Source organism: Accipiter gentilis, chromosome 5 (assembly GCF_929443795.1).
Source record: "Accipiter gentilis chromosome 5, bAccGen1.1, whole genome shotgun sequence".
Taxonomy (NCBI): Eukaryota; Metazoa; Chordata; class Aves; order Accipitriformes; family Accipitridae; genus Astur; species Astur gentilis.
Genome location: NC_064884.1, coordinates 8,633,058 through 8,658,310, shown reverse-complemented (window position 1 = coordinate 8,658,310; position 25,253 = coordinate 8,633,058). Strand labels below are relative to the sequence as shown.

The 25,253-nt window shown below is 42.9% G+C and overlaps 2 protein-coding genes and 1 long non-coding RNA gene across 12 annotated transcripts in view; all 3 read left to right on the top strand.

Annotated features, from left to right (window-relative positions):
- Window positions 1–4,191, top strand: part of RIN2 (Ras and Rab interactor 2) — an 82,750-nt gene extending 78,559 nt beyond the window's left edge. For all 6 annotated transcript variants that reach the window (XM_049801128.1, XM_049801125.1, XM_049801126.1 and 3 more), the window contains one exon: window positions 2,322–4,191. In XM_049801128.1, the coding sequence (XP_049657085.1) occupies window positions 2,322–2,639 (318 nt within the window). In that variant the 3' untranslated portion in view covers window positions 2,640–4,191. The remainder of the gene's footprint in view (window positions 1–2,321) is intronic.
- A 1,386-nt stretch (window positions 4,192–5,577) lies between these two features.
- NAA20 (N-alpha-acetyltransferase 20, NatB catalytic subunit) lies at window positions 5,578–11,012 on the top strand. Of its 5 annotated transcripts, XM_049801156.1 has the most exons (7): window positions 5,590–5,730; window positions 5,884–5,908; window positions 6,003–6,093; window positions 7,977–8,112; window positions 9,117–9,262; window positions 10,682–10,769; window positions 10,972–11,012. In XM_049801156.1, the coding sequence occupies exons 1-6, from the start codon at window positions 5,678–5,680 to the stop codon at window positions 10,765–10,767; spliced, it is 537 nt and encodes a 178-aa protein (XP_049657113.1). In that variant the 5' UTR covers window positions 5,590–5,677; the 3' UTR covers window positions 10,768–10,769; window positions 10,972–11,012. The 5 variants fall into 5 exon arrangements, with proteins under 5 accessions (XP_049657115.1, XP_049657112.1, XP_049657113.1 ...); XM_049801157.1 differs by having other exon boundaries at window positions 10,682–11,012; XM_049801159.1 differs by lacking the exons at window positions 5,590–5,730; window positions 5,884–5,908 and having other exon boundaries at window positions 5,922–6,428.
- Window positions 11,013–13,411: 2,399 nt separating this feature from the next.
- Window positions 13,412–22,671, top strand: LOC126038844 (uncharacterized). The gene is made up of 4 exons (XR_007506106.1): window positions 13,412–16,441; window positions 16,743–16,921; window positions 20,283–20,569; window positions 22,435–22,671. It is a non-coding gene; the product is annotated as an uncharacterized LOC126038844 (long non-coding RNA).
- Window positions 22,672–25,253: the final 2,582 nt, after the last annotated feature.

Sequence of the window (25,253 nt, the reverse complement as noted above, 5' to 3'; positions counted from 1 at the left end):
TCAGTGTCCGTGCAAATGTCTACAGTACAACACTGAACAGGAAGGAGTTGGGAAAAGAAGCAGTCTTCCGCAATTTGCCTCTTTTGGGAAGAGGAGAACCGATTAACAGAAATTCCACACTATGGCCAGTGCACAAAGCTAGCCCATCTTACTGGGATCCAATTTATATTCTGCTTACCTGTAGTTAGGTGTCACATTCAAGTAGCTTGAGTCTTTGTTCTTTCTAGCAAAACACTACACTTTTCATTGGAAAATTCATCATCTTGTATTTCTGCTGGATGACTAAATGACAGAAGATTCTTTTCAGCAGGATCTTGTATTCTGTTTCACCTTCTCTTCCTTGGCAAATGAACTTCAGCCAAGCTAATTGTACAGCTGGATGCCATGCTGGATGTGGGAAGATGCAGGGGGCTGGGGAAGAGCTGGCACAGAGTGTGTCCAGTGCTGCTGCTTCTGTTGTCTCTTTTGAAAGAGAGCTTCAAATCAGTAAGATCACACCACTTCCAGGCTACGCTTGGCACAAATTCAAGCATTTTGCTGCCTGCTCAGAATGCCAGTTTTCCATCTCCTTTCTCCACGTCCTGCATTTCCGAAATGCAGCACCTTCCCCACAACCAACGTGTAACACAACTTTAGCGCAACTCGTCTTTCCCACATTGAACCAGGATGTGATCACTGAGTTTCTGTAATGCAGCCTCACAGCCTTATCAGCTTTTGGGCCCTGGAAGGCCTTCGTCCTCCCTTCTTCAAAAGGATGGAAAAGCAAAAAATCCCATATTTTTATGATGATTAAGTACAACTTTCTGATACTGCATATATAATTTTGATATTTAGTATGTGAGTTACAGGCATTGGTACAAACTTCAGCCTCTCCTTGAAGCAATCCTGTCTGTCTAAAAGCATATGCATTTAAAAACAGGTCTTCTGTGTGTTAACTACATTAGAAATTAAAACTGTAGTGTGTTTTGCCTTATCTAGGGCCGATTTTTTGATCATTTTTTCGTGCTGGGTAACAAAAATGGATTAGTTCTGTTCAGTCCCAATGGTTTAAGTGCTTTTGCGAAGCTTCAGTGTTTCAGTCTGCAAGCTATCAAAAAACACTTTATTAAAGACAAAAGTGCTCTTTGGAACTTATGTCATACAAACATTCTTCTTGGTCTTAGCTTTTAACAGCTTGTTTCTATGAAATGTAAATTTTTACCATTGTGATTTAGCATGATTAATTTATCCAGCATACAAACATAGGTACCAGCTCAGTCAATAAACAGGTCTTTCTTACTGTCATGTTTTTTCTACCTCCTTTAATTTTACTGCTTTTGAGTCTTTAATTGCAGTTAATTTTTTTTTTTTAAAAAAAAAAAGCACATGACACCAGGCTGCTTTGTTCATGTGTCCAAAACACATTTTTGGTTTTTTTCCTAGTTGTTGCTTTTTACTTTACTTTTTAAATGCTTTTTGAAAGGTAGGACTGCATTTCCTTGTAGGGCATGTTTAGAATTTATCCATGTTAACAGAGCTGTGGGCATGCGTCAATTTCAACATAGAAAAAAGATCCAGCTTTTGCCTCAAGAGCATATGGATTTACTCTAATGTTGCAGAGTAAATTTTCTTTCTCCATCCCTCTAAGCCTTATTTTAAAATACAGAAAATACTGTCACATGAAACTTGGTTACATCAGGCTCGGATACCAAATTGCCACTGGTTAACGCAATGAAAATGTCCTACGTGTGGATGGATTACCTTTTGCATACTACAGTGTAGGAGTGCAAACAGTTTATCATGCAGTAACTTGCAGATCAACACCCTTGTGTGCTGCTGGCAGAGGCTTTTTTTCTTTTTTTTTTTTTTTTTTTTTGTTTTTTGTTTCTTTTTCCTTCTGACTAACATACTGCGTGAAGCTTCTGTTCTATAGTATTGACCCAGCCAGCAGCGGCAGTATCATCTTTCAGGCATGTTGCCTCAGATGTTTATTTTGCTTCACAGCATTTTGTTTCCTAGTACAGCCAAACATCAAGTCCCATTAAAACCACTGGTGTTTTCCATGTGGCTTTAAGGCTGTATCTATTTACTCTTAATTGCAGTGTTAGAATGAAAGCCAAGGAAAGAAGAATGTCAGCTTATGAATTTCCATTATGCCCACCACAGGCTTGCCACGGTTTTACCACCACCATCACAATTCATGAGGTGGCCATAATGTAGAGGAATCACTGGTGTGTGTTTCACAACTAGAACATGGAGAGGCTTGCTGTTTGTTGCTGACTCTTCAGTTTTCAGAGTTTTGGGTTTTTTGAGTTTCTGATGTCTGTTTTCTCATTCTACAGAACTATCTTCGTGTTGCATTCCAGGAAGTTAACAGTGGATGTACAGGAAAGACCTTACTAGTAAGACCATATATCACTACCGAAGATGTATGTCAGCTTTGTGCTGAAAAGTTTAAAGTGGACAATCCAGAAGAATATAGCCTGTTTCTTTTTGTTGATGACACCTGGCAGCAACTGACGGAGGATACCTACCCTCAGAAAATTAAGGCAGAGTTGCACAGCCGTCCGCAACCCCAGGTGTTTCACTTTGTCTACAAGCGCATTAACAGTGATCCATATGGTGCCATTTTTCAAAACAACGATGACTCAGCTTCTTAAAACCAGCAACTCATCATTTAATTTCTGTTCCTTGTTAACTGTTGAAAACATCTTTGTTGGCTGGCTGCCTTAGGAGCTAAAACAGGTCTTAAACCATAAATGCCTAGTAAAATACACGCAGACATGCCTAGCATTGCTTACAAAAACCCATGTAAACCATGCATATGGCCAGTTATGCGGAATAGTCCACCAGCGTGTTTGAGTAAACAGCACATGAGGCTGAATTTCTTGTACCACAGACTCTTTTGAAGCATATTATACTGTGGCCCTCTGCAGGTCTTATGCTGTAGTGTTCAAAAATCTATTTTCCTACATTCATCCTTTAGCCAAATGCCATTTTGATTTAAATATATGTACGCTAGACAAGTATTTCAGTAAACTGGCTGGTATGAGCTCAGTTTCACCAGCATGAGTTTGACAAGACTGTCCGATGCAGGGCATCAGTTAACTCATAATTACCTGGATGATTGCATCCTTTCCTAATTTTTTTAATTACAGAAAATCACCATTTTTTTTTTATATATATATATATATCATAGAAATTTTATAGCAGTTGCAGGTAAACTGTCAGGGTTGGTTTTTGAAATATTTTTTTAACTATAAAGTATTCTATAATTATGCATGTGATTTTAACATTTAATATACAAGAATAAATCTCTTGCTGGTTTTAGAGTATTGCATTAAAAGTCTCTGGTTTCTCTTCTTTTCCTGTTACAGGAGAGTTCTTATGAAACTTCTGTTATCTGTAAGAAGATTGTAACATTGGCACTGGTGATTTCAGTGCCTTCATCTGAACTTGATGTACTGTTATCTGGATTGTTGTTTATATGCATTGTTTTAGACAGAACAAGGGAGTTGGAAGAGGAAATTGAAAGAAAAGGATGTAGAGAAGGGGCAGAGAAAGAATGTAGAGAACCTAATATAGAATTAAAATGTGCTAAGTCTGCTGGTTCAGGCTCCTTGCAGAAAATAAGCGGAGGAGGTTGGTGAGGAACTTTTATGTAAGCAGTATTGTAGATTTGCAGAGGGATTTGACAGCATCTATCCCAGATACTATTTGTGTTAGCAGAGGATTAAATATATCACTAAGGTGAAGGAGAACACTAATTATTTTTTACAGTCTTGTCACCGACATCAAAATGTGTCTTGGACTGAAGAATGTGTTGTAGCATTTTATGGTTCTAAGTTACTCCGTAAGTGAGATGTTAAAGTCAGTCCTACATATGCAAAGATAAAATGGTATTAAATGTGTGTGTTCCATAGATTTGGCCAAGATAGCCCATGCCGTGGGTGACGCTCTGGACCCTACTTAAGTCGATTAGGGCTATTCTTTTTAGAGGGACATGGGGTTCTCCCCAAGTCTGGTGTGAGCAGCGCAACGTAAGGCAGATGATTACAAAAATGTCATGAGCAGCATGTGTATTGTACATACAGAGATCTGTAGCATTTTTGTCCGTTTGCCCTGTATCTGAAACTCCTGGCACATGTTTGTATTTCATTTTGTAAATGGTGAGTTTTGCACATAATAATACATTGTAATATTGAGCTATGACTTGGGATGTTGTGTGCTGTGGTTTTTGGGTTGTGTTTTTTCTTTTTGTTTTAAGAAATGGTTCATACTTGAATGTTTGTGTGTCAGTAGACTCTGATACTCCTTGGTGCTTTTCATACTGTTTGGCCCACTTTAAACTCTGCAATAACAGTTATTATCTAGTTAGTGTGCTTGACCTGAACAGTCAGTAGAAGAAGCAGGCAGGTATCTTGACTGCTAGCCATTTCTTTGTGAAGTTAAGACAGACGTTCAGTGCTAAAGAAAATTCCACTATTGTCATATGATGGTGGCTTTGCTAGGGGAGGGAAGGACTGGGGCAGAGAGGCAAAGTATTAAGAAACTCAGAATTTCAGGCATGAAACGAAGGAAAGCAAAGCGTGCAAAAAGGGAAACGCGTGCCTAAACCACCTCAAGATGATTCCGCTGTCTATTCTTGTGCAATTGTTTCTTTTGAAAATTAGAACATTTTATTCACTGTGCTGTGCAAAACACTTCCCACTTCTCATAATGCCAGGAAACAGATGATACAAGAACTTTGGAAGGAATTTGGACTTGTAAAAATAAGCTATTCTGTCTTCTCCAATGTGAGGTGTTTGATGTTATGAAATACTGAAAAGCAAGAAAAAGCTTATAGTTGAGGTAGTCTCTTTTTATTTGTTACTCCCTCTTTTTGAAATAGAGAAGTAACTGGAAAGGCTAAAGGAAATAAAGCTGGAGGTAATACATCCCTCAATCTTACTAATGAAAGAGGCTTAATAGGAAAGTTAACACTACATTAGGGGATTATTTGTGAATTCACAGAAAGTGCATACTGCAAAATCGTAAAATGCCACCTGCAGCCAGCTTGAATTAAATCTAATTTCTTGTCGTTTTGCCACGTTGTTTTTCTTGGTTTTTCATCTTAAAGGCTGCCATCCTTCCTTGCAGTCTCAGCCTTCCAGCCCCGTCTTACAGTCACAGGCCTGTTCTTTCTCTGCTGGAGTTGCAGTATCACAAAGTGGGTTTCATCAGTGGGGGTGGGGGGAGGCCATTTCTGTAACTCCAGAACGCTAAGAGTGCACAAAGTCTGCTGTTCCCTGATTTTATAAAAAAAAAAAAAAAAAAAAAAAAAAAGAGTTACTGTGCGGCGCTCCTAGCTCTTGCCAAGATTGGGGAGATACAGGCGCGAGGAGTAAGGGAAGGTGACCCAAATCAAGCCACTGAAGCAGAGGGAAGGCTGTATTTTTCGTAAAATACTGTCTGGTAGAGAGTTTCGACGGGACGATCAGGCCCAGAGCACCCGGCCCTCAGCCGCTGCTGCCAGCGGTAGCCCCCGGGGCCGTCCCCGGGCGCTGCAGCAGCTCTCCCCGCCCCCGGAGCCAGGCTCCGGCCGCCTCCCGCCACTGCGGCCTTCCGCTTCCGCCTCTCCGTGGCGGAAGGGGCCTTGAGCGGCGGGAGCGTTTCCGGGCCGGCGGCGGCAGGAGCGGCGGCAGCAGCAGCAGCGATAATGACGACGCTCCGCGCCTTCACCTGCGACGACCTCTTCCGCTTCAACAACATGTGAGCGCCCGCCGCCTTTCGCGCTCCTCTCCCTGCCCCACCCCCCCCCGCGAGCCCCGAGCTCGCTCTCGGCCCCTCGGGGCCCGGCCCGGGCCCGTGGCGAGCGTCGCTCTCCCCTTCCCCCCCCCCCCCCCCAACCCACCCTTCCCGCAGCAACCTGGACCCGCTGACGGAGACCGTATCCTTCCGGCGGCCGCGGAGGAGGCGCGGGGCCTGGGGCGGGCGGCGGCCACAGCGACAGCGACAGCTTGGTCCTTAACCCAGCGCCCCAGTACGGGATACCCTTCTACCTGCAGTACCTGGCTCACTGGCCCGAGTATTTCGTCGTCGCCGAGGCGCCCGGCGGGGAGCTGATGGGTTACAGTGAGTGCGGTGCGGCTCCGGGCGCTCCAGCCGCCTTAGCCTCCCGCTGCGTGTGTGTGTGTGAGGCGGGGGGGAGGGAGCTCTTCTTCCTCTTCGCGCTTGCCAGGTGCCCGGCAGGGAAGAGGAGCGTTACGCGTCACCTTCCCCCCTCATCAGTCTCTAAAGGGCGTTTCGTGGGTCTCGGGGCAGCGGGTTTCGGTTTGATGGTCCGGTCGCCGCAGGGGGTCTTGAGTGTGGTAACGTCCACCCGTGTTACAGGGGTGGGTGGATGTACGCGTACGAGCGCTTCTGTAATCCCGGAATTGGGTCCCTGCACTCGGCTCCGAGCTCACACGGTCAGTCATCAGCGAGTAAAAACGCTGGGCTTGGGTTTCGCGTTCTCCCGTGAGGGAGTGCTCTGGGTCTGGACGTCAGTTGCTTATTTGCTGTGGGATATTCGTGGTCTTCAGAAGTCGTTCTGCATAGAGCTGTTGGTTTGTTTAGTCCTTCCGGGCTTTTTTTTTTTTTCCCCTTTTCTGGGGAGGGGTTGTGGGGCAGAATAAGGGTCTTTGCAGGGGCCTGGGAAATAAAGTATTTAACGTAGTAAAGCTTAAAGCTTTTGCTGTACAGAAGGTTTCTCCGTACCCAACCGGTTGCTTATGAGCAGCGACTGTGGTGGTTATAAGACTACCATGTGGAAGCATGAACATTCATTAGTGAACTAATACTGGTTTGGCTCTGCGTAGAAGGGAGAGGAACTACAAAGAAGTCCCCCAAAACAACATTCCCCCCCCCCCGTTTTGGTTTGGTTTTTTTTTTCCTTAAACATACCATGTTCACAGGGCCTGCCTTAGCTTTCTGTTGCCACATTGGCAAAGCTTCCCAAGCTCTATCCCCCTATAGTCACTAAAAGCCTTCAGTAGTTGCTGGGATGGTTAGTTTGGGGCTTCTAGTCCTCTGTTCCTAGACTGTTTTAGTCAGATCCGGAATTCCACTCAGTTAAAGACTCACAAGAGTTGCTTAAAATTTGCATTCAGAAGTCATGTCTCAAACAATTAATTTTAAAAAATTAAATTTTTTTGCACTAGTCAACACACTACTGTTATACTTGAGCAAAATGACGTTTTTAGTGGTTGCTGAATCACAGAATGGTAATGTAGACATCCCTGTTGAGCTTTGACCACGATTATTGCAACATGACCTGGTTTTGGCTGGGATAGAGTTAATTTTCTTCTTAGTAGCTGGTACAGTGTGGTTTGGATTTAGTATGAGGATAATGTTGATAACACACCAATGTTGTAGTTGTTGCTAAGTAGCGCTTATCTTAAGTTAAGGATTTTTCAGTTTCCTATGCTCTGCCAGCAAGCAGGTGTGCCAGAAGCTGGGAGGGAGCGTGGCCAGGACAGCTGACCTGAACTAGCCAGAGGGATATTCTATACCACAGAATGTCATGCTCAGTATATAAACTGGGGGGAGTTGGCCGGGAGGGGCAGATTGCCGCTCGGGCATCGGTCAGCGGGTGGTGAGCAATTGCATTGTGCGTCACTTGTCTTTTCTTGGGGTTTTTAATTACTATTTTATTATATTCCTTTTCATTACAATTATTATTATATTTTTATTATTATTGTTAGTATTAATTTTATTTTACTTGAGTTATTAAATTGTTCTTGTCTCAACCCACAAGTTTTACTTCCCCCCTCCCCCCCCCCCCCCGATTCTCCTTCCCATCCCTCTGGGAGGGGAGGGAGGGAGTGAACAGCTGCGTGTGGCCTAGTTGCTGGCTGGGCTTAAACCAGGACACAATGTTTGTTTATATAGTGCTTGGTTCTTTTGTAAAGATGTGTAGCTGTGGGTGGTGAGTTATTTCAAAGGTGCTACTGCGCTGATGTTATATATGTTCACAGTAATGGGTAAAGCGGAAGGCTCTGTGGCTAGGGAAGAGTGGCATGGACATGTTACTGCTCTCTCTGTTGCACCAGAATTTCGACGGCTGGGTTTGGCCGCTAAATTGATGGAACTACTGGAAGAAATTTCAGAAAAGTGAGTACTATGCTTATCTTTATCTTTTAAAGTAATCTTTCTACAGACACCTCTCCATGGCTTCGGTGTTTGATTTGCATGAAACAGACCCAGCATTTTGCTTTAAGTAGTGTTCTGATTTGCTGAAATTCCCCATGGTTAGAGAACAAAAATTATGAATGTTGCTCGGCGATTTAAAATCTTAAGGTTTCTCTGAAAGCTAACTTGCCAGAATGAGTAGGAAGTAGCCTGAATTCCAGTAGAGATACTGTATAAAAGGTCATTTTCTTGCCAGGAGAAGAGCTTCATGAAATATCAACACTGTTTCCTGTAGGGCCTCCAACATACTTGTTCAGTAATTGTGGGCTTTGTGCAATTCCTTCAGGCACAATCTGGGAACAAATTTTGTACGGCAGACAGTATCTTAGCTTACTTTCTGTCTTATGCTTGGTTATTTGTACCTGCAGAACATTTAATTTAGCATGAAGTGAACCCACAGAGAAATATCCCCAACTCATGCTGGTAGGGCAACCCCACTGTAGTTGGTAAAATCGGAAAATAGTACGAACTTTTGAAAAATTTGCTTTGTGAGGAGAAGGGCTGTCTCCTGTTAGGCAACTGAATTTTGTGACTGATTCCACCACTCTCCTCAGCCATGCACTTTGAAGGATGCAGTCCCTAAGCCAATGCAATCTAAAATGTGGATTTTTTTAAAAAAATATAATTTCTTATGGGTATGAGGCTTGTGGGTGTCTAGCTTGTCCTCTTCTTTCTGTTCATAATTCTGAACCCACTGGCTGGTGTAAAAGAATGGTCATGTGACAAAAATAAAATTAAATTTGTGCCTATACTGGATTTGTCCCTTAGTAAAGGAATGCGCCTGTTGTTACAGTGTGAAAAGTGTTTGATTAGTGTACCTCATCATCAGACCTGCTCTTAGTCTCATTACAAGTTATCATTATTATTTAGAAATACATTCACCTGCTATTCCTTACTGTGATTTTTTGGTTTTTATTTTTTCAAAGAAAGGGTGGATTTTTCGTCGATCTTTTTGTGAGGGTATCAAATCAGGTTGCGGTAAATATGTATAAGCAACTAGGCTACAGTGTGTACCGGACTGTATTAGAGTACTACTCTGCTAGCAGTGGAGAGCCAGATGAAGATGCTTACGGTAAGTGCTTGTTCTGCCTCAAGTTGAATGGAATGATTCTCATGTTGAGGGTTCCTGGTTTGGTTTATATGATTTATTGTTTTTTAATATGAAACAAGTTCAGATAGTTGTTGATGAATGGGATCTTTGTATATGCCTTTAGATAGCTTTCCCTACTGAAGATTCTGTTAGTACAAAACTGAATCTTGCAGTTTACACATTTTGTAGCATTTGTGGCAAAATAAGCTATGAAACAAGAATAAATTAGTAATTACAAAGACACTTACCCTGTAGGTAAGATGAAAGTTAAAAATGTAGTTTGTTACCTAATTTTTCTTTCCAAGGAATGCTCACAACCAGCGGCTGGGCTTCTTGCCAGTGTTATTTGGGGAAGGAATTGCAGTGCTTTCCTCATTTCTTCCCATATGAGGGACTTGAAACTTTGTTTTTCTCAGATGTCTAACTACAAATTTACAAGTGTCGATGGTCGACAGTGGCAAAGAATTGGGTGGTGTTTTCAATTTAAAAGGGCAGGAACACAGAAATTCAAGTATGTTAATGTTAATTCTGTTAACAAAACTGAGGTAGCAGCTGCTTCTTCTTTCCAGACCTTCTTTCCTTTAAGTATCTTCCCCAAAGGGTTAAATGGCCATGCTGTATATCTTTTATTTTCTTGCACTATTCATTTGATGTGCAGTAGTACTCTGAAATACAGGAGCTACAGGCAGACAGCTACCATTGTTGCAGATGCCTGAAATCATGTATTTGTCCTTTTAGCCTGCTATTTCCTTTCTGTTCAGTTGAGTTTCATGCAGTGTTACATTCCAATTGGTAACATGGCTGCTGAATAACATTAAGGACATCAAACTATTAGTGTGTCCAGAGAAGGATGTCCAAGATGGTGAAAGGTCTCGAGGGCAGGACTTAGGAGCAGCAGCTGACGTCACTTGGCTTGTTCAGCTTGGAGAAGAGAAAGCTGAGGGGGGACCTCGTTGCAGTCTACAGCTTCCTCAAGGGGGGCAGCGGAGGGGGAGGTGCTGATCTCCTCTCTCTGGTGACCAGTGATAGAACATCAGGAAATGGAATGAAGCTGCATCAATGAAGCTGTTCAGACTGGACATAAGGAAAAGGTTCTTCACTGAGTGGGTGGTCAGTCCCTGGAACAGGCTCCCCAGGGAAGTGGTCACAGCATCAAGCCTGTCAGAGTACAAGGAGCGTCTGGACAATGCTCTTAGTCATATGGTTTAGTTTTAGGTAGTCCTGTGAGGAGCAGGGAGTTAGACTCGATGATCCTTATGGGTCCTTTCCAACTTGAGATACTCTATGATTCTATGAAATCTTCTTGATTAAAAATGATCTTATTGTACTAGAGAATTCACTTAGTATGACATTGTGCAATGACTGCCTTATTATAATAGCTTTTGTTTTCTTTTGTCACAGATATGAGAAAAGCTCTTTCCAGAGATACGGAGAAGAAATCAATTATACCTCTGCCTCATCCTGTGAGACCAGAAGACATTGAGTAACTGTAAGCTCTGATTCTCAGGCAACTTACTAAGAGCATCAGGTTCCTTCTTCCCCCACCCTCCAAGAACATACAGATGAGAAATCTTAGGCTCAGTGTTTTTCCCCATGAAATATTAAAAAGCAATATTGAGAAGCTTACTAATCCTGCTTCTGCTGGTAATGGCTGCATACTCCTGTACTTACCGCATTATTTTTCCTTTCAGATATTGGAAATTCGGAGACTTATTAAAATGGAATTACCTCATGTGTGGCGTTTTCTTTCAAACCAAAAATAACTGAAGTCAGTAACAGTAAAAATTCTTCAAATGCATTAATTCAAGACCAATGAAAATACTGTACAATACCCAAGGAGGGGGAGGCAATGTATTAATACTTGCATAGAAAATAAACCTGTTATACATAATGTAGGAATATCTTTCCCCTCTTCATGGCACAGGCATGGGACTGAACTTAGGTTCACTGTTGATTTGAAAAAGCCAGACAACCAAAGCAGTTGAGGCTTTCTCTCCACCATGGACCAGATTCAAGACAAATTCTGTGTTCTGGGTACCCATACATAGCTTAACATGCTATGTCCGCTGAAATAATCTGCAGTAAAGATCTCTTGTTTTCTCATACTCTTCTTGCTCAAAGTCAGTGTAAGATTTCAAAAGAACCTGCAAAAGAAAAATCTCTCCTTATCTTCACAGCATCTTCAAACAACCCTGTATCTGACACTGAGATAATGCAAATTTTTTTTTTAAGTGGAGAAGCGTGGATTAATGTAGAATTTGCAGAAATGAAATTCAGTGATCAGGGTATTAATTGACCATACAAACTGGGATTAAGACTTAAGTAATAGCAAATCTTATGTTTCTCCCACCATGTTTTATTATGGGTTTTTATAGTCCTGCATACCCTGCCAAGAAACGTGCTAACTTAGATGAGATACAGGCTAAGCCACTATTGTGAGCAGTTTCTGTTCAAGCTGGTAGATTATTTGTGTTTTAATTAGCTACACTGTGTAATAAATACTGGGTTTGTTCCTGTTTTCCGTGTATCCAGCTTTCCCTTTTTTCCTCACTTTCTGTCTGGTGTCCTGTCTCTCTTGTTCTGCACTTGTTTTATCCGCTCCCCATCCTTATCCTTTTCCCCATTACTATTTTGCTCTCTTTTGTTTTTTATTCTTTTTTTAAAAAGTTCCCTGTGCCTTTTCTTTCACTCCCTCATTCCTCTATCTTGTGCCATGTCCCATTTTTGAGGCCATGGAATTGACATCAAGAGTGACAGGCTGTCAGAAGCAGGTCCTCCGGCCTGTCCCTGTTTTTACTTTCTCCATCTTTGTACCAATCTGCATCTCTCTCTGTATAACTCAGTTCCTCTCCCCTGTTCTCTGTCCTACTTTTCTCTCTCTGTATGTCCCACTCCCTGTCCCCATCTTTATCTTTCCTTCCTTCTTCCTCTCCTTTTTCTCTGTCTGTCCTTTTGTCCTGCTCCCTGCCCCTGTTTCTTTTTCCATCTCGCCATCCTTTTTTCCCTTGTACCTTTCTGTCTGCTCCTCAGTCCTTCTTGTCTTACTTTTCTGTTTATAACCCTCTGTCCTCCCCATCCCTCTTTTCTCCGTCTCTCTCTGCTGCTCCCTGCCCCTGTCTGTCTCTCCCCCCTCCCTTGTCTCCCTCTTTTGTCTCTCTCTCTGTCCTTCTTGCGTCTTTACTGCTCTGTCCTGCTCACTGCCCCTCTTTTTCTCATTCTGTCCCAGTGTCCTGCTCCCTGACCCTCTTTCCCTCTGTTGCTTTGTCCTTCTATCTGTCCATCTCCCCCCCAGTTTCTCTCATGCTCCTCCTTTTTTTATTCTCTGTTGCTCTGTCCTGCTCTCTGTGCCATCATGTCTCACTGTATCTCTGTCTCGCTCCCTGCCCCTGTTCTTTTTTAATCCCTCTCTCTTATGCTGCCCATCCCAGGTGTTTTTTCCCTTTCTCCAGCCTGCTCCCTGTCCTTATTTTTCTTTCTCTGTCCTGCTTCCACTCCCTCTTTCTGCCTGTTCCTCCATCCCTGCTGCTTCTTTCTCCATCTCTGCCCTGCTCCCTTCCTCCCCCCTTGCTGTGCCTCTGTCCTTTTTTCTTGTCACTGTCTTCTCTGTCTTTCTCTTGCTGTCCTGCTCCCTGCGTCATGCTTTCTTGCTACACCTCCACTGTCCGGCCAGCTGCCGCTTTTCGCCTCTCTTCTAGTGTCCTGTGCCCTGCTCCTCATTTTTGGCAGCCCTCACCTCAGCCCGGCAGCCCATCGCTCCGGGAGCCAGCCGACCATTCCGTTCCCCGATGGACCGAGGAGCGCGGCTCTGGGACCGGCCGCCAACGTGTCCCGGGGCAGGGGGAGCGTCGGGGGAAGCAGACTCGCTCCCTTTGCACCGGGCAAGGGGCCGTGAGGGACCCCGGGGGAGGAGGCCGTGTGCTGTGGGGGTCGGGCCATGCCCCCCCCCCCCCCCCGCGTTTCTGCCGGGCTCCAGCCGTGGGCAGGGAGGCTGCTGGCGACGGCCCCTCCCTGTAAAGGCTGGAGGGCTGCCCGGTCCCGGCTGGCCGTGGCGGAGGCGGTGGGACCCGAGGGAGGTGGGGGGCGCCTGTGCCGAGGCCGGGCCGGGCGCGGGGGGCTTCACTGGGGGGTAGGGGGGGGCAAAAAGCGGTGAGGCCGCGCCGCCAGGCGACAGGGGCGCGGCGCCATACTGCACGCGCAGTGGCTCTCGCGTCGCGGAGCTCGCTGCTGCCGCCCAGCGAGGAAACGTTAGTACTGCAGGTGGAGTGCGGCGCAGGCGCGGTGGCGCTTTCTCGCTGCTGCCGCCCGGCGACCACAAGCCGGTACTGCAGCTCGGGCGCACCGTGTGGTGCCCGTTCCACGGTCCGCCGTGACGGCGCTGCGGTGCCTGCGGCCGGTGCCGCCGCGGTCGCTGCTGCCCCCTGGCGGCCGAAACGCCGTACTGCTCAAGGGCTTGTCAAGCCTCTTGTATCGCTCTGTCCCCCCCCTTCCCTGTTTTTCAGTCCCCCCTCTCTGCCCTGTAGCCGATCGCTGCTGTAGTGGGTTTGTGTGGCAAGCTGGGGAGGGGCTGCAGGGGTGGGTTCTGTGAGAAGACACCAGGACTCGCCCCCGTGCTGGGCACAGCCAGTTCCAGCTCCAAGATGGATCCGATACTGGTCAAAGCTGAGCCAGCCAGCAGCGCTGGTAGCCCCTCTGTGATATTGAAGAACGGCTAAAAAACTGCTGTGCAGAAGCTGGGGTAGAGAAAAATGGGAGTGTGAAACAGCCCCGCGGGCTCCAAGGTCAGTGAAGAAGGAGAGGGAGGAGGTGATCCAGGAGCCAAAGCGGAGGTTCCCCCGCAGCCCGCGGGGAAGACCATGGTGGGGCAGGTTGTGTCCCTGCAGCCCACAGAGGCGTCCACCGCGTGCTGCCGAGTGGGTGAGGGTTGGCGCTACGGAGGAGGACGAGGCAGAGAGAGGTGTTGGGGTGGTGAAGGTCTGTGGCGAGTTGCACGTCCTCTCCTCTATGTCCTGGCCCATCTCCGCCACCCTTCTTCAGATGTGGGCCTGCCTCCCCTCCTCTGTCTCCCCCTCTGCCTGCCCACCTACGCGTATGGCCCCTCTAAACTTGTTATTCTTCTGCCAACTCTGCCCAGTACCCTGTTGCCTTTTAAATTTTTAATATGTCTCTCTCTAACCAGCTTCTCCCTGTTTTGTGGGGTTTTTTTGGCACCACCTTATACCCTGCTACTTTTTAAATTTAATTTCTATGTCTTCCCCTATCTGTCTCCCTGACCCTATACTTTAATTCCTCCCTCTCTGTCCTGTACCCAGTGCTTGGGACTGGCTGGGCATCGGTCAGTCGGTGGTGAGCAATTATTTTTGTTTGCGTTGCTTGTTTTTCTTGGGTTTTCTTTTCCTCTCTCTCTGGTTTTGGTTTGGGGTTTTTTTGTCTTACAACTTTTTTTAAAATGTCCTTTTAATTATTAAACGGTTTTTGTATCAACCCATGAGTTTCTCACATTTACGCTCCCAATTCTCTCCAAATCCCACTGTGGGAGAGTAAATGAGCAGCTGTATGGTACTTAGTTGCCAGCCAGGGTTAAACCACAATGCTACATCAACTTTTATGGAGCTGCCTATTGATGTTTTTAATTATCTCCTGTCTGTTGTGTACCCTGTTGCTTTTTAAATTTTCTTTCTATGGCTACTTTTATCCAGTTCACTGTCTATATATTTTTAGGTTTTTTCATCTCTGTCTTGCACCCCATCGTTTTTTTAAATTTTCTTTCCATATCTCTGTTTATCTAGTTTTCTCTCCCCCTTTTTAAATTTTTTTTCCTGTCCTGTATGCCATCATTTTTTATATTTTCCTTCTATATCTACTTTTATAAAGCAGTGTATCACAGCTTTTTGATTCTTTCCTGGCTGTCGTGTACCCTGTCGCTTCTTACATTTTCTTTCTATGTGTCTCTCTATTATTCACCTTATCCTTTTTTTTTTCCCTAGCCTTTCTTTAATGCTGTCGCTGTTAAAATTATCTTTCTATGGCACCTTTTATCCAGTTCGCATTGTTTTTTAATTTTTTCCTGTCTTGCACTTCATCACGTTTAAATTTCCTTTCTTTTTCTCTGTTTATTTAGTTTGCTGTCACTATTTTTTAATACTTTGTCTGTCCCATAGCCTGTTGCTTCTTAGATTTTGTTTCTACATCTTCATTTATTGAGTTTGCTGTCCCTATTTTTCCTTATTCCCATCACTTTTTAAAATTTTCTTTCTATCTCTGTTAACCAGTTCTCTGTCCCTATTTTTTTAATTCTTTCCTGTCCTGTACCCCATCACTTTTTAAATTTTCCTTCTATGTCTACTTTTATGAAGCTGCATATTACTAGTTTTTAATTCTTTCCTGTCTGTCCTATGCCACATCACTTTTAAAATTTACTTTCTATGTATCTCTCCCTTTTTCAGCCTATCAATATTTTTTCATTTTTTCCTTTGTCTTATACTCCATTGCTTTTAAAAATTTCCTTCTATGTTTCTTTTTTAGTTTGCTGTCCCTATTTCTTTATCTGTTGTCTCTGTCATGTAGCCCATTGCTTTTTAAAATTTACTTTATATGTGTCTCTATTTTTCACCCTATCCTTAGTTTGTAATTTTTTCTTGCCTTTCTTTAATGGCATCACTTAAAAGGTTTTTTTCTGTGTCAGCTTTTATTGTGTTGCTGTCCCTATTTCTTAATGTTTTCCTGTCTTCCGCCCTGTTGCTTTTAAAATATTCTGTCTACTTTTATCTAGTTCACTGTCTTTTTTTTTAATTTTTTCTTCTCTGTCCTGTAAAAGAAACTAGGCCTTAAGCTTTATTGTTTCTAAGACTGTTCAAATTAGACATATAACTAATAATTAGAAATTGGTTTAGATAAGATTAAGAGAATGCGGGTGCTTATAAAACAATATGCATAAGCTGCTTATTTATCCTATGTGTCTCCCCTTCCATGGCTGGCTTGAAACCCAGTCAAGCTGAATCAACAGAAGAAGGATCATACATCTTAGACCTAAGACATGGTGTGGACACATATTTAGCTAACGTCGGTCGCAAGAGCATTGCAGACGCCTTTAGAAACCTTGAATAGAATAAACAAGAAGACAAAAAAAGAAAGATGATAATAAAGCCAATTAGAAGAACACAGGTGTGCATTCCACAATAAAGGGCACTTGGCACAAAAGAATTCAATTCGGCAGTTTATCTCAACCAATTAGACTGAGACAAGCTTCACATGTTTAAGCTGATATTACCAATTACATCTTATGCTTATGCGCGTGTACAGAGTTGGTATAACCAATTATATCTCATGTTTATGCACATGTACAGAGTTGATATAACCAATCATATTTTATGCTTGTGCGCGTGTACAGTGACTTTGCAGAATATATGACTATAAATATGTGTGTGTTTTAGCAATAAAGGGTCGTCTGCTTTCAACTTTACAGGCATCCGTCTACTTCAGTCTTCTCAAATGGTGACCCCGTCGTGTTTGCGGGCCGAGAAAACGCTGGAATTGCTGGAAGTGCATCCGGAGGAGACTCTAGCCGAATGATCGTCTAGCCAGCCGGACTGAGAGGACAACCTTCTCCTGGGAGATCAATCACCCCGCCCATTTGGAAGTAAGGTGAGTGGCTAGAAGGATTAAAATGGGTGACCAGATGTCTGTGGAAGAAGGGGCAATTGTACAAATGCTTTTGCATATCCTCTCCGTGAGAGGGATTAAGTATGATTTAAATACTTTACGTATGATGCTGAAGTGGCTTAAGGACCACGGTGCCCCCACTTTGAATGTAGAAGTCTTTGAGGTTAAAAATTGGGAAGAAATGGGAAAAGTGATTTGGGACTTTGTATCCCGTGGGGACGCAAAGGCTCGGAAAATCTCCGCTACGTGGAGATCAGTGCTGGAAACGTTGAAAGCCCTTCAGGCAGAAAAGGAGGTGGCTGCCGCTGCAAAAATTTCAGTTGAAGAAGCCCTGGAAAAAAAGAAAAGTGTGTGTGGCGAGGTGGTAAATAATTTGGACAGTGATGAGGAATTAAACACGGAGGGAGATGTCACTAATGGAGGCAACGATCAACCTTTAAGTAACCTGCCTCTCAAGCAGGGACCTATCCCCTCTGCACCTCCCTATGAGGCAGATACATCCCCAGGAGAAGCTATAAAAAAGTGATGGAGGAACATAAATGATAAAAGGTTAACTGAAGGTCTAAATCCTGTGGCTTTTCCAGATACAGTCAGGCAGAATGTCCCAAACATAGCAACCTTTCAATTGGGATTTAATAAAAGAAGTACGGAAAACAGTAATGGCTAATGGACTGTCTGCTCCGTTTAGTCAGGCATTATTGGAGAATATATTTTCTGGTCAAATTTTAACGGGCTTTGACTGTACACAATTGGCTACAATGATTTTAACCCCGACTCCACGTCTATTATGGAAGGTGAAATGGGCAGAATTATGCGATTTAGCGGCACTAAGAAATTTGGACCGCCCAGAAGGAGATCCGCGGTATATGATCACTACTGCACGAATGATGGGGACTGGTGACTTTGCAGATGTTAATAGGCAAGCAAGGCTACTGGTGGAAGCATTACAAGAATCAGCTTCTTTAGCTCTGAAGGCAATGTTAACCTTGCCTGAAGCTGGAAAGCCAGAACAATCATTTACAAGTATAAGGCAGGGTAATACAGAACCTTATATGTCCTTTATTGATCGCCTGCGAGATGCTATTGAAAAGCAAATAGATAATGCTGATGCCAAAGAAGCATTGATAATAAAACTGGCCATGGAAAATGCAAATGCAGACTGTAGAAAAATACTACAATCGATGCCAGGAAGAGTGATGCTAGTAGATATCATAGAGGCCTGTAACAAAGTTGGGTCTTTGGAGCATAAAACTACATTAATGGCCAATGCTTTTGCTGTAGCCATGCGAATGGAAACAAAAAAATGTTAAGAAATGCTATAAATGTGGACAACTGGGACATTTGCAATTTCAGTGTAAAGAGGGGCGAAACGAAGTGGAAGTTGGGCCTAATATATGCCCTCGTTGTCCTAAAGGGAGACATGCTAACCAATTTAGATCTTGTTTCACAAAGAAAGGTGTAGCTCTGCCACCTCGAGGTACCCCATCGCCAGGAAACTACAAGAAGAGTGCAAGGAGCGGTGCGACGACCCCAACAGCTCCAAAAGGATCCCAGAATGGCACCAAGAAGGACGTCTGGCAGAATTGCCAGCCCGAACAGCTGGAAGTGCCGGGGTGGATGTCCCAACAATAGAAACCATTCTACTATGGAACTGTCAGAAAATGGGCCAAAGTGGATTCCGACTAAACAGGCGAAACCTTATGCTGAGATTGATATAGAACACGCTGACTGTAGTAACCAGTGTGACAGTGACACCGGTGATTGATCCACATCGTTTAACGCCGTGGGACAGTAAGAACGTTTGGGTGACACTGGCTAAAGCTACTAACAAAATCTCTTTTTGTGTGTCATTGGCATTACCTGAACAGCCTTTTCATAACATGTTGGTAGGACTACCGTTAAAGAACAGTGCAATGGTGCTCAATGGGTCCAGATCGGCCGTCCGCAATCAGGCCTGTAATACTACAGAGTCAGGTGGGCGCCTCTGTAGCACTACAGAACGATGCGTAGAAAATTGGGACAAATGGAAGGACTTGCTGCCTAAGGCAACCCAATGAACCCCAGGAATAGAACATTTTAGGAAGTCTGGGAACCCCAAAGTGGATTTACTTCAAGCCTCCTTATGGAACAGAAGGACAAGACATAACTCCCGAAAAGCCTTTGTTTTAAAATACATCTCTTTGGTGTAACAAAACAGCCACTAATAAGTCCCTAGGAGTTGCAGAACCTCGAAAACTGCCTCCGGGAGTGTTTTTGATATGTGGAGATAGAGCTTGGCCTGGACTCACTTCCAGAGGGAGGGGAGGGCCTTGTACATTGGGACGATTAACTTTGCTTACTCCAAATGTTAGCATGATTTTAAATCATACTCATTTACATAGATATAAGTGACTTATTTTAACCAACAAGTGTGATGATAACATGGATTTATGGAATAGGGGAGAGATCATTGCAGCTAGCCTTTAACCCCCGGTGTAGCAGCCGCAGGAGCTTTAATGCAATTAAGAAAGCTGTCGTGTTGGTAAGGCAAACAGACAGATCAAACTGCAAGAATACTGAGTGATTTGGCATCTGACATTCAACCGATCAGACACACCACTTTACAGAATCGGGCTGCTATTGATTTTTTGCTATTAGCTCACGGGCATGGATGTCAGGATTTCGATGGAATGTGTTGTATGAATTTGTCAGATCATTCAGAATCGATACATAAAAGTATTCAGAAGTTAATGGATCAGACAAAGAATTGCAAGAAGATGATGGGTTTTTTGGCTTAGAGCATTTAGCTGCGGGATGGGGACTTGGGAGTTGGTTTGTATCTTTGTTAAAAATTGGGCTTTTATTCTTATATATTTTATTAGGTATAATGTTTGTTTTTACCGTGTTTAATTAGTTGTGTTCATAGGTCTTTGCAAAGGGCAATACAGCAGGTGTTAATTGTCAAAAAACAAAAAGGGGGAACTGTGGACACATATTTAGCTAACGTGGGTCACAAGAGCATTGCAGATGCCTTTAGAAGACCTTGAACAGAATAAACAAGAAGACAAAAAAAGAAAGATGATAATAAAGCCAATTAGAAGAACACAAGTGTGCATTCCACAATAAAGGGCACTTGGCACAAAAGAACTCAATTCGGCAGTTTATCTCGACCAATTAGACTGAGACAAGCTTCGCATGTTTAAGTTGATATAACCAAATATATTTTATGTTTATGCGCGTGTACAGAGTTGACATAACCAATCATATTTTATGCTTGTGCACGTGTACAGTGACTTTGCAGAATATGGACTATAAATATATGTATGTTTTAGCAATAAAGGGTCGTCTGCTTTCAACTTTACAGGCTTCCGTCAACTTCAATCTCCTCAACATGGGAGTAAGTGATTAACTTTAGACTAAGATAAGTTAATAGAATAGCCTGAGTGATTATCAGAAATTCAACGGTCATCTTTGATGTGTAAGAAGATAAGTGATTGTGGTGACTGAAGATCTTCTGCCTACGACCACTAACTTCAGAAGAACTGGGACACAAGAATTGATGAGATAAGATGATGAATGATAATGACATGGGAACAGAGATCGACTGGAAAACTACAAAGACTTTGGACTGGGACAATGGGTGGTAAAAAGGTATGTAAGATTGGGAAATTTTTGGAAGGTTGCCATTCACTGCAGTGGTGACAGAACTCTGAGTTGTTAATAAAGCAAACCTAGAGAAACACACATTTGAAAATTCTTTAACAGTCCTGTACCACAGAGCTTTTAAAATTTCCTTTCTGTTTCTCGGTTTTAGTTCGCTATCTTTATTTTTTCTTTCCTGTCTGTCCTGTACCCTATCACTTTTTACAGTTTCTTTCTATGTCTACTTTAACCTATCCACTCTCTTTATATTTTAAGTTTTTCCTGTCATGTAGCCTCATTTTAGTTTGTCGTGGGTATTTCTTAATTTTTTCCTTATTTCCTCAATCCCCATTGCTTTTAAAATTTTCTGCCTACTTTTATTCTGTTCACTGTCTTTATTTTTTAATTAATTCTTGTCTTTCCTTAGTGCCCTCGCTTTTAAAATTTTCTGTCTATGTCTTTGTTTTAGTTTGCTGATGCTGTTTTTTAGTTCTTTCCACTCTTAATCACCTGGCTTTTAAAATTTTCTACATTTAACTAGTTCACGGTCTTTACTTTTTATTTTTCCCGTTGGTTTTCCTTAATGCCATTGCTTTTTAAAATTTGTTTTCTACTTCTTTTTAGTTCAGTGTCGCTATTATTTAATTTTTCTCATTTCCCTAATGCCTACTGATTTTTATAAGTTCTCGCTATGCCTATGTTTATTCCCTTTGCTGTCTTTTTTTAATTATATCTTGTCTTTTGAGAGTGCTGTTGCTTTTTAAATGTTCTTTCTATGTCTCTGCTTTAGTTCACTGTTCATATTTTTGAAATTTTCCCTAATCCCCCTCACTTTTTAAATTTTCTACTTTTATTCTGTTCACTGTCTTTTATTTCACTGCGTTTTCTTTTCATTATTTCTTGTCTGTCCTTAGTGCCCTTGCTTTTAAAATTTTTTTATTCTACATCTGTTTTAGTTCACCCTGGCTATTTCTTAATTTTTCCTTATTTCCTTAATCCCTGTTGCTTTTTAAGTCTTTTTTTCCCCCTACATTTATGCTGTTTGCTGTTTTTTCTTCATTATTTCTTGTCTTTCCTTAGTGCCCTCATTTTAAAAATTTTCTTTCTATTTCTGTGTTTTCATTTGCTATCAATGTTGTTTAATTCTTTCCTTTCTTAATCCTTTGGTTTTTAAAATGTTGCTTCTATGTGTACTTTTATCTAGTTGGCTGTTCCTCTTTTTAGTTCTTTCCTGTCTGTTCTGTACCTCATCACTTTTTAAATTTTCCTTCTATGCCTACTTTTGTCAAGCTCCCTCTCCCTATTTTTTAATTCTTTCCTGCCTGACATGTAGCCTGTTGCTTTGAAAATGTCCTTTGTATGTCTCTGTTTATTTAAGTTTGTTGTCCCTATTTTTAATTTTTTTGTTTACTTCTCCTACTCCTTGTTGCTTTTAAAATGTTCTGTGTGCTTTTATCCTGTTCGATGTCTTTAGTTCTGAATGATTTCTTGTCCTTCCTTAGTGCTGCATTTTTTTTAGATTTTATTTCTACGTCTCCGTTCTAGTTTGCTGTCCCTATTTTTTAATGTTTTCATCTCTTAATCACTTGGCTTTAAAAATTTTGTTTCTATGTCTACTTTTACCTACTTTGGTGTCCCTATTTTAATTTTTTTCCTGTCTGTGCTGTACCTCATTGCTTTTATAGTTTTCTTTCCTTGACCACTTTTATCAACATGCCTATCCTTATTTCTTAATTCTTTTCTTGCTGTCGTTTAGCATGTCACTTTTAAATTTTCTTTCTATGTCTGCTTTTATCCAGTTCACCATCTTTATTTTTTATTATTTCTTGCATTTCTTTAGTGCCTTCGCTTTTTAAATTTTTTGTCTATTGTAGGAGCAGCTCAGAACACCTGGCATTTGAATCAAGAGTGAACTTGTTGTGCTGCATGTTTGCCAAGCCTTTGAAGAACAAGTTTTAGAAGGTCAGGTCGGAGGACTGCCTGGTGTGTGGCTGGGAGGATGTGGCTGAAGACAGTCACAAGTATGTGTGTGGAGTGTGTTTATCTTTAAGCGTTCTGAGGACTGGCAAACATCCCAGCAGAGCCAGGTATGCGCTCCTGTTTTAGTAACATATAAATGTGCGGTAAGAGACAATAAAGAGGTCTTTTTGCCGGTGCTTCGGAATCATCTTGTTGTCATCCCGAGTGCCTCTTTCATCACCACATTTTTGGTGCCCTGTGTGAGGCTCCAGCAGACTGCAGAAAGCTCAGACGAACTTTCCAGCGACCCGCAACCCGATGGGTAATTGTGGCCACAATTCCTTAAAAATAAGGAACAGTAGCGTCAGTTGAATGGAAAAAGCTACAGGGTTGTGTAGAATAGTGCTATGGGACAAGCTGTATCACAAGAGCATTGTTTATACTTAAAGGTTTTGCAACAAATAGTTCGTGCAGCGGGATATAAGCTTACTGAAAAGCAACCAGAACAGTTACTGCTCTTGGTAAAAGAACATTGTAATTGGTTTCCGCAGAACGGTACCTTTGATGCAACGCTTTGGGAAAGAGTGGGGGAGCACTTGCAAACAATAAAGTAGCTAGGGCTTGCAATTCCTGATTGAGCTATTATAACGTGGAAATTCCTTTTTGCCGCTTTACAACCGTTAAAGGCTTCCGAGACTGATGCGGAACAAAAACCTGAGGCTGGTGGTGGTAATAACCATGACTCTAATGACGTTATTCCATCGGCTCCAGTGGACCCCAAACAAGAACCGGATTTATATCCCCCATTACCTCCACCGCCGCCCGTCCCACCACCGTTAACGCACACACCCCGCCGGCGGGCAGCGGGCGGGCAGCACGGGCTTCGCAGGGTTGCCGGCCCCCGCCACCGCATGCGGGTCCCTGCCGCCCACCCCCCCCGGTACTCCCCCTGCAGGGTTTGCAGAACTTAAATCAGAACCTGGCTTTGCTGCATTGCCTGTATCTCTTTCTCCTGCTAATCCCTCTGACTCTATGCCCCTGTCTAGTCCTGCGGCTTCTGCCTTACAGCGGTGCAGGGAAGAGGCTATGCCACAAGGAGATCTTACTACTTTCCCTTTCCCTGTAATATTTTGCCAGAATCAAAACCCTGTTCATGGTGGCTTGCCTTATCAGGTTTTTAAAGAATTAAGACAGTCCATACAGGAAAATGGTTTACAGAGCATGTTTACAGTTGGAATTGTAGATGCTATCTCAAATTCTTATATAATGACACCTTGGGACTGGTTTGCATTAATGAAAACAGTGCTTACCTCGGCACAGTACTCTGTTTGGAAATTAGAATACCAAGAATTAGCTACCGTGCAGGCAATGGAAAATCTAGCAAATGGTGTTCTTGTTGGTATTGATACGTTAATGGGAACAGGGCAATTTACTATCCCCCAAAATCAAGTCGTACGAGATCATCGACTATTTACACAAACTTCCCAGATTGCCACTCGATCCTGGAAGCGAGTGCCTGAGACAGGAAACCGAGCAGGATCTTTTGCTACAATTCGACAGGGTTCACAAGAATCTTACCTGTCCTTTATTGACAAATGGCAGAATGCAATTCAAAGGCAAGTGGATAATGCTGCAGCTGCTCATGCACTGTTACTCCCATTGGCATTTGAAAATGCTAACAGCGATTATCAGGCGCCACTGATGCCTAAAGGCAAGGCTACTGACGTAAGTGAATATATAAAGGTACGTCAAATTATAGGCACAGAAATTCACCGTGCATCCACATTAGCGGCTGTGATATCACAACTTCTATTACAAAAGACTTCTCCGAAATGTTTCAATTGTGGAAAAGAGGGACATATCAGTAAAAACTGTCCCGAAAACCGACAAACATCAGAAGACAAAAAGCCAACTCAATTATGTCCTAAATGCCAAAAGGGTTATTATTGGAGCAATCGATGCTGCTCAAAATTTAATAAACATGGTTGCCCATTCTCAGGAAATGGGAGGAGGGGGATCCGGTCCTGCGCCCCTCAAAATTACAGGGCCCTGCCTCATATGGTGCAGATGAATCAGTTGTTAGCCAACTTAAACAGTACAGAGTCACAGACCTACGCTCAGCAACCTCAGCAAGTGCTGGGTTGGACTTGGCAGTTGCCACAGAAGTAGTATTAAATACACCGAAAGAAATAAAAGTAGTTAGTACTGGAATTTGGGGTGCCCTTCCAAAAGGCCTGCTTGGCTTAATATTAGGACGCTCTAGTACTTCCAAACAAGGTATATTAGTACTACCAGGCATTATTGATTCTGATTATCAAGGAGATTTAAAAATTATTATTATCATCCTGTTTGGCTATCACGTTCTGCAGCCAGGACAACAGGTTGCTCAGCTGCTTTTATTTCCATATTGGGTTCCAAATTCAAACCAAGTTATCCAAGGTGAAGGGAACTTTCATAGCACAAATGAAATTGTCTTTCGGACAAAAGCTATTACTACAAAACAGCCCGCATTAGAAATTCAAATACAGGGAAAAACGTTTTCAGGACTAGTAGTTACAAGAGCCGATGTTTCCATTATTTCTCAAAATGTATGGCCACCTGATTGGCCTTTAGAACCAGTACATGCTACCATCACAGGAATAGGGGGGTTGCAAATACCACTTTGGAGCGTTCATTTGTTAGCAGTAACTGGCCCTGAAAAGAAGGGGGCATGGATTCAACCTTATGTAATGCA

What these genes read in the sequence shown, in the direction of transcription:
- NAA20 (XM_049801155.1), top strand. Translation starts at nt 5,678, where the DNA reads ATGACGACGCTCCGCGCCTTCACCTGCGACGACCTCTTCCGCTTCAAC. An exon ending in CTCTTCCGCTTCAACAACAT is followed by an intron (nt 5,731 to 5,883) that starts GTGAGCGCCCGC and finishes CCCTTCCCGCAG; the next exon opens with CAACCTGGACCCGCTGACGG. An exon ending in TGGACCCGCTGACGGAGACC is followed by an intron (nt 5,909 to 6,002) that starts GTATCCTTCCGG and finishes CCAGCGCCCCAG; the next exon opens with TACGGGATACCCTTCTACCT.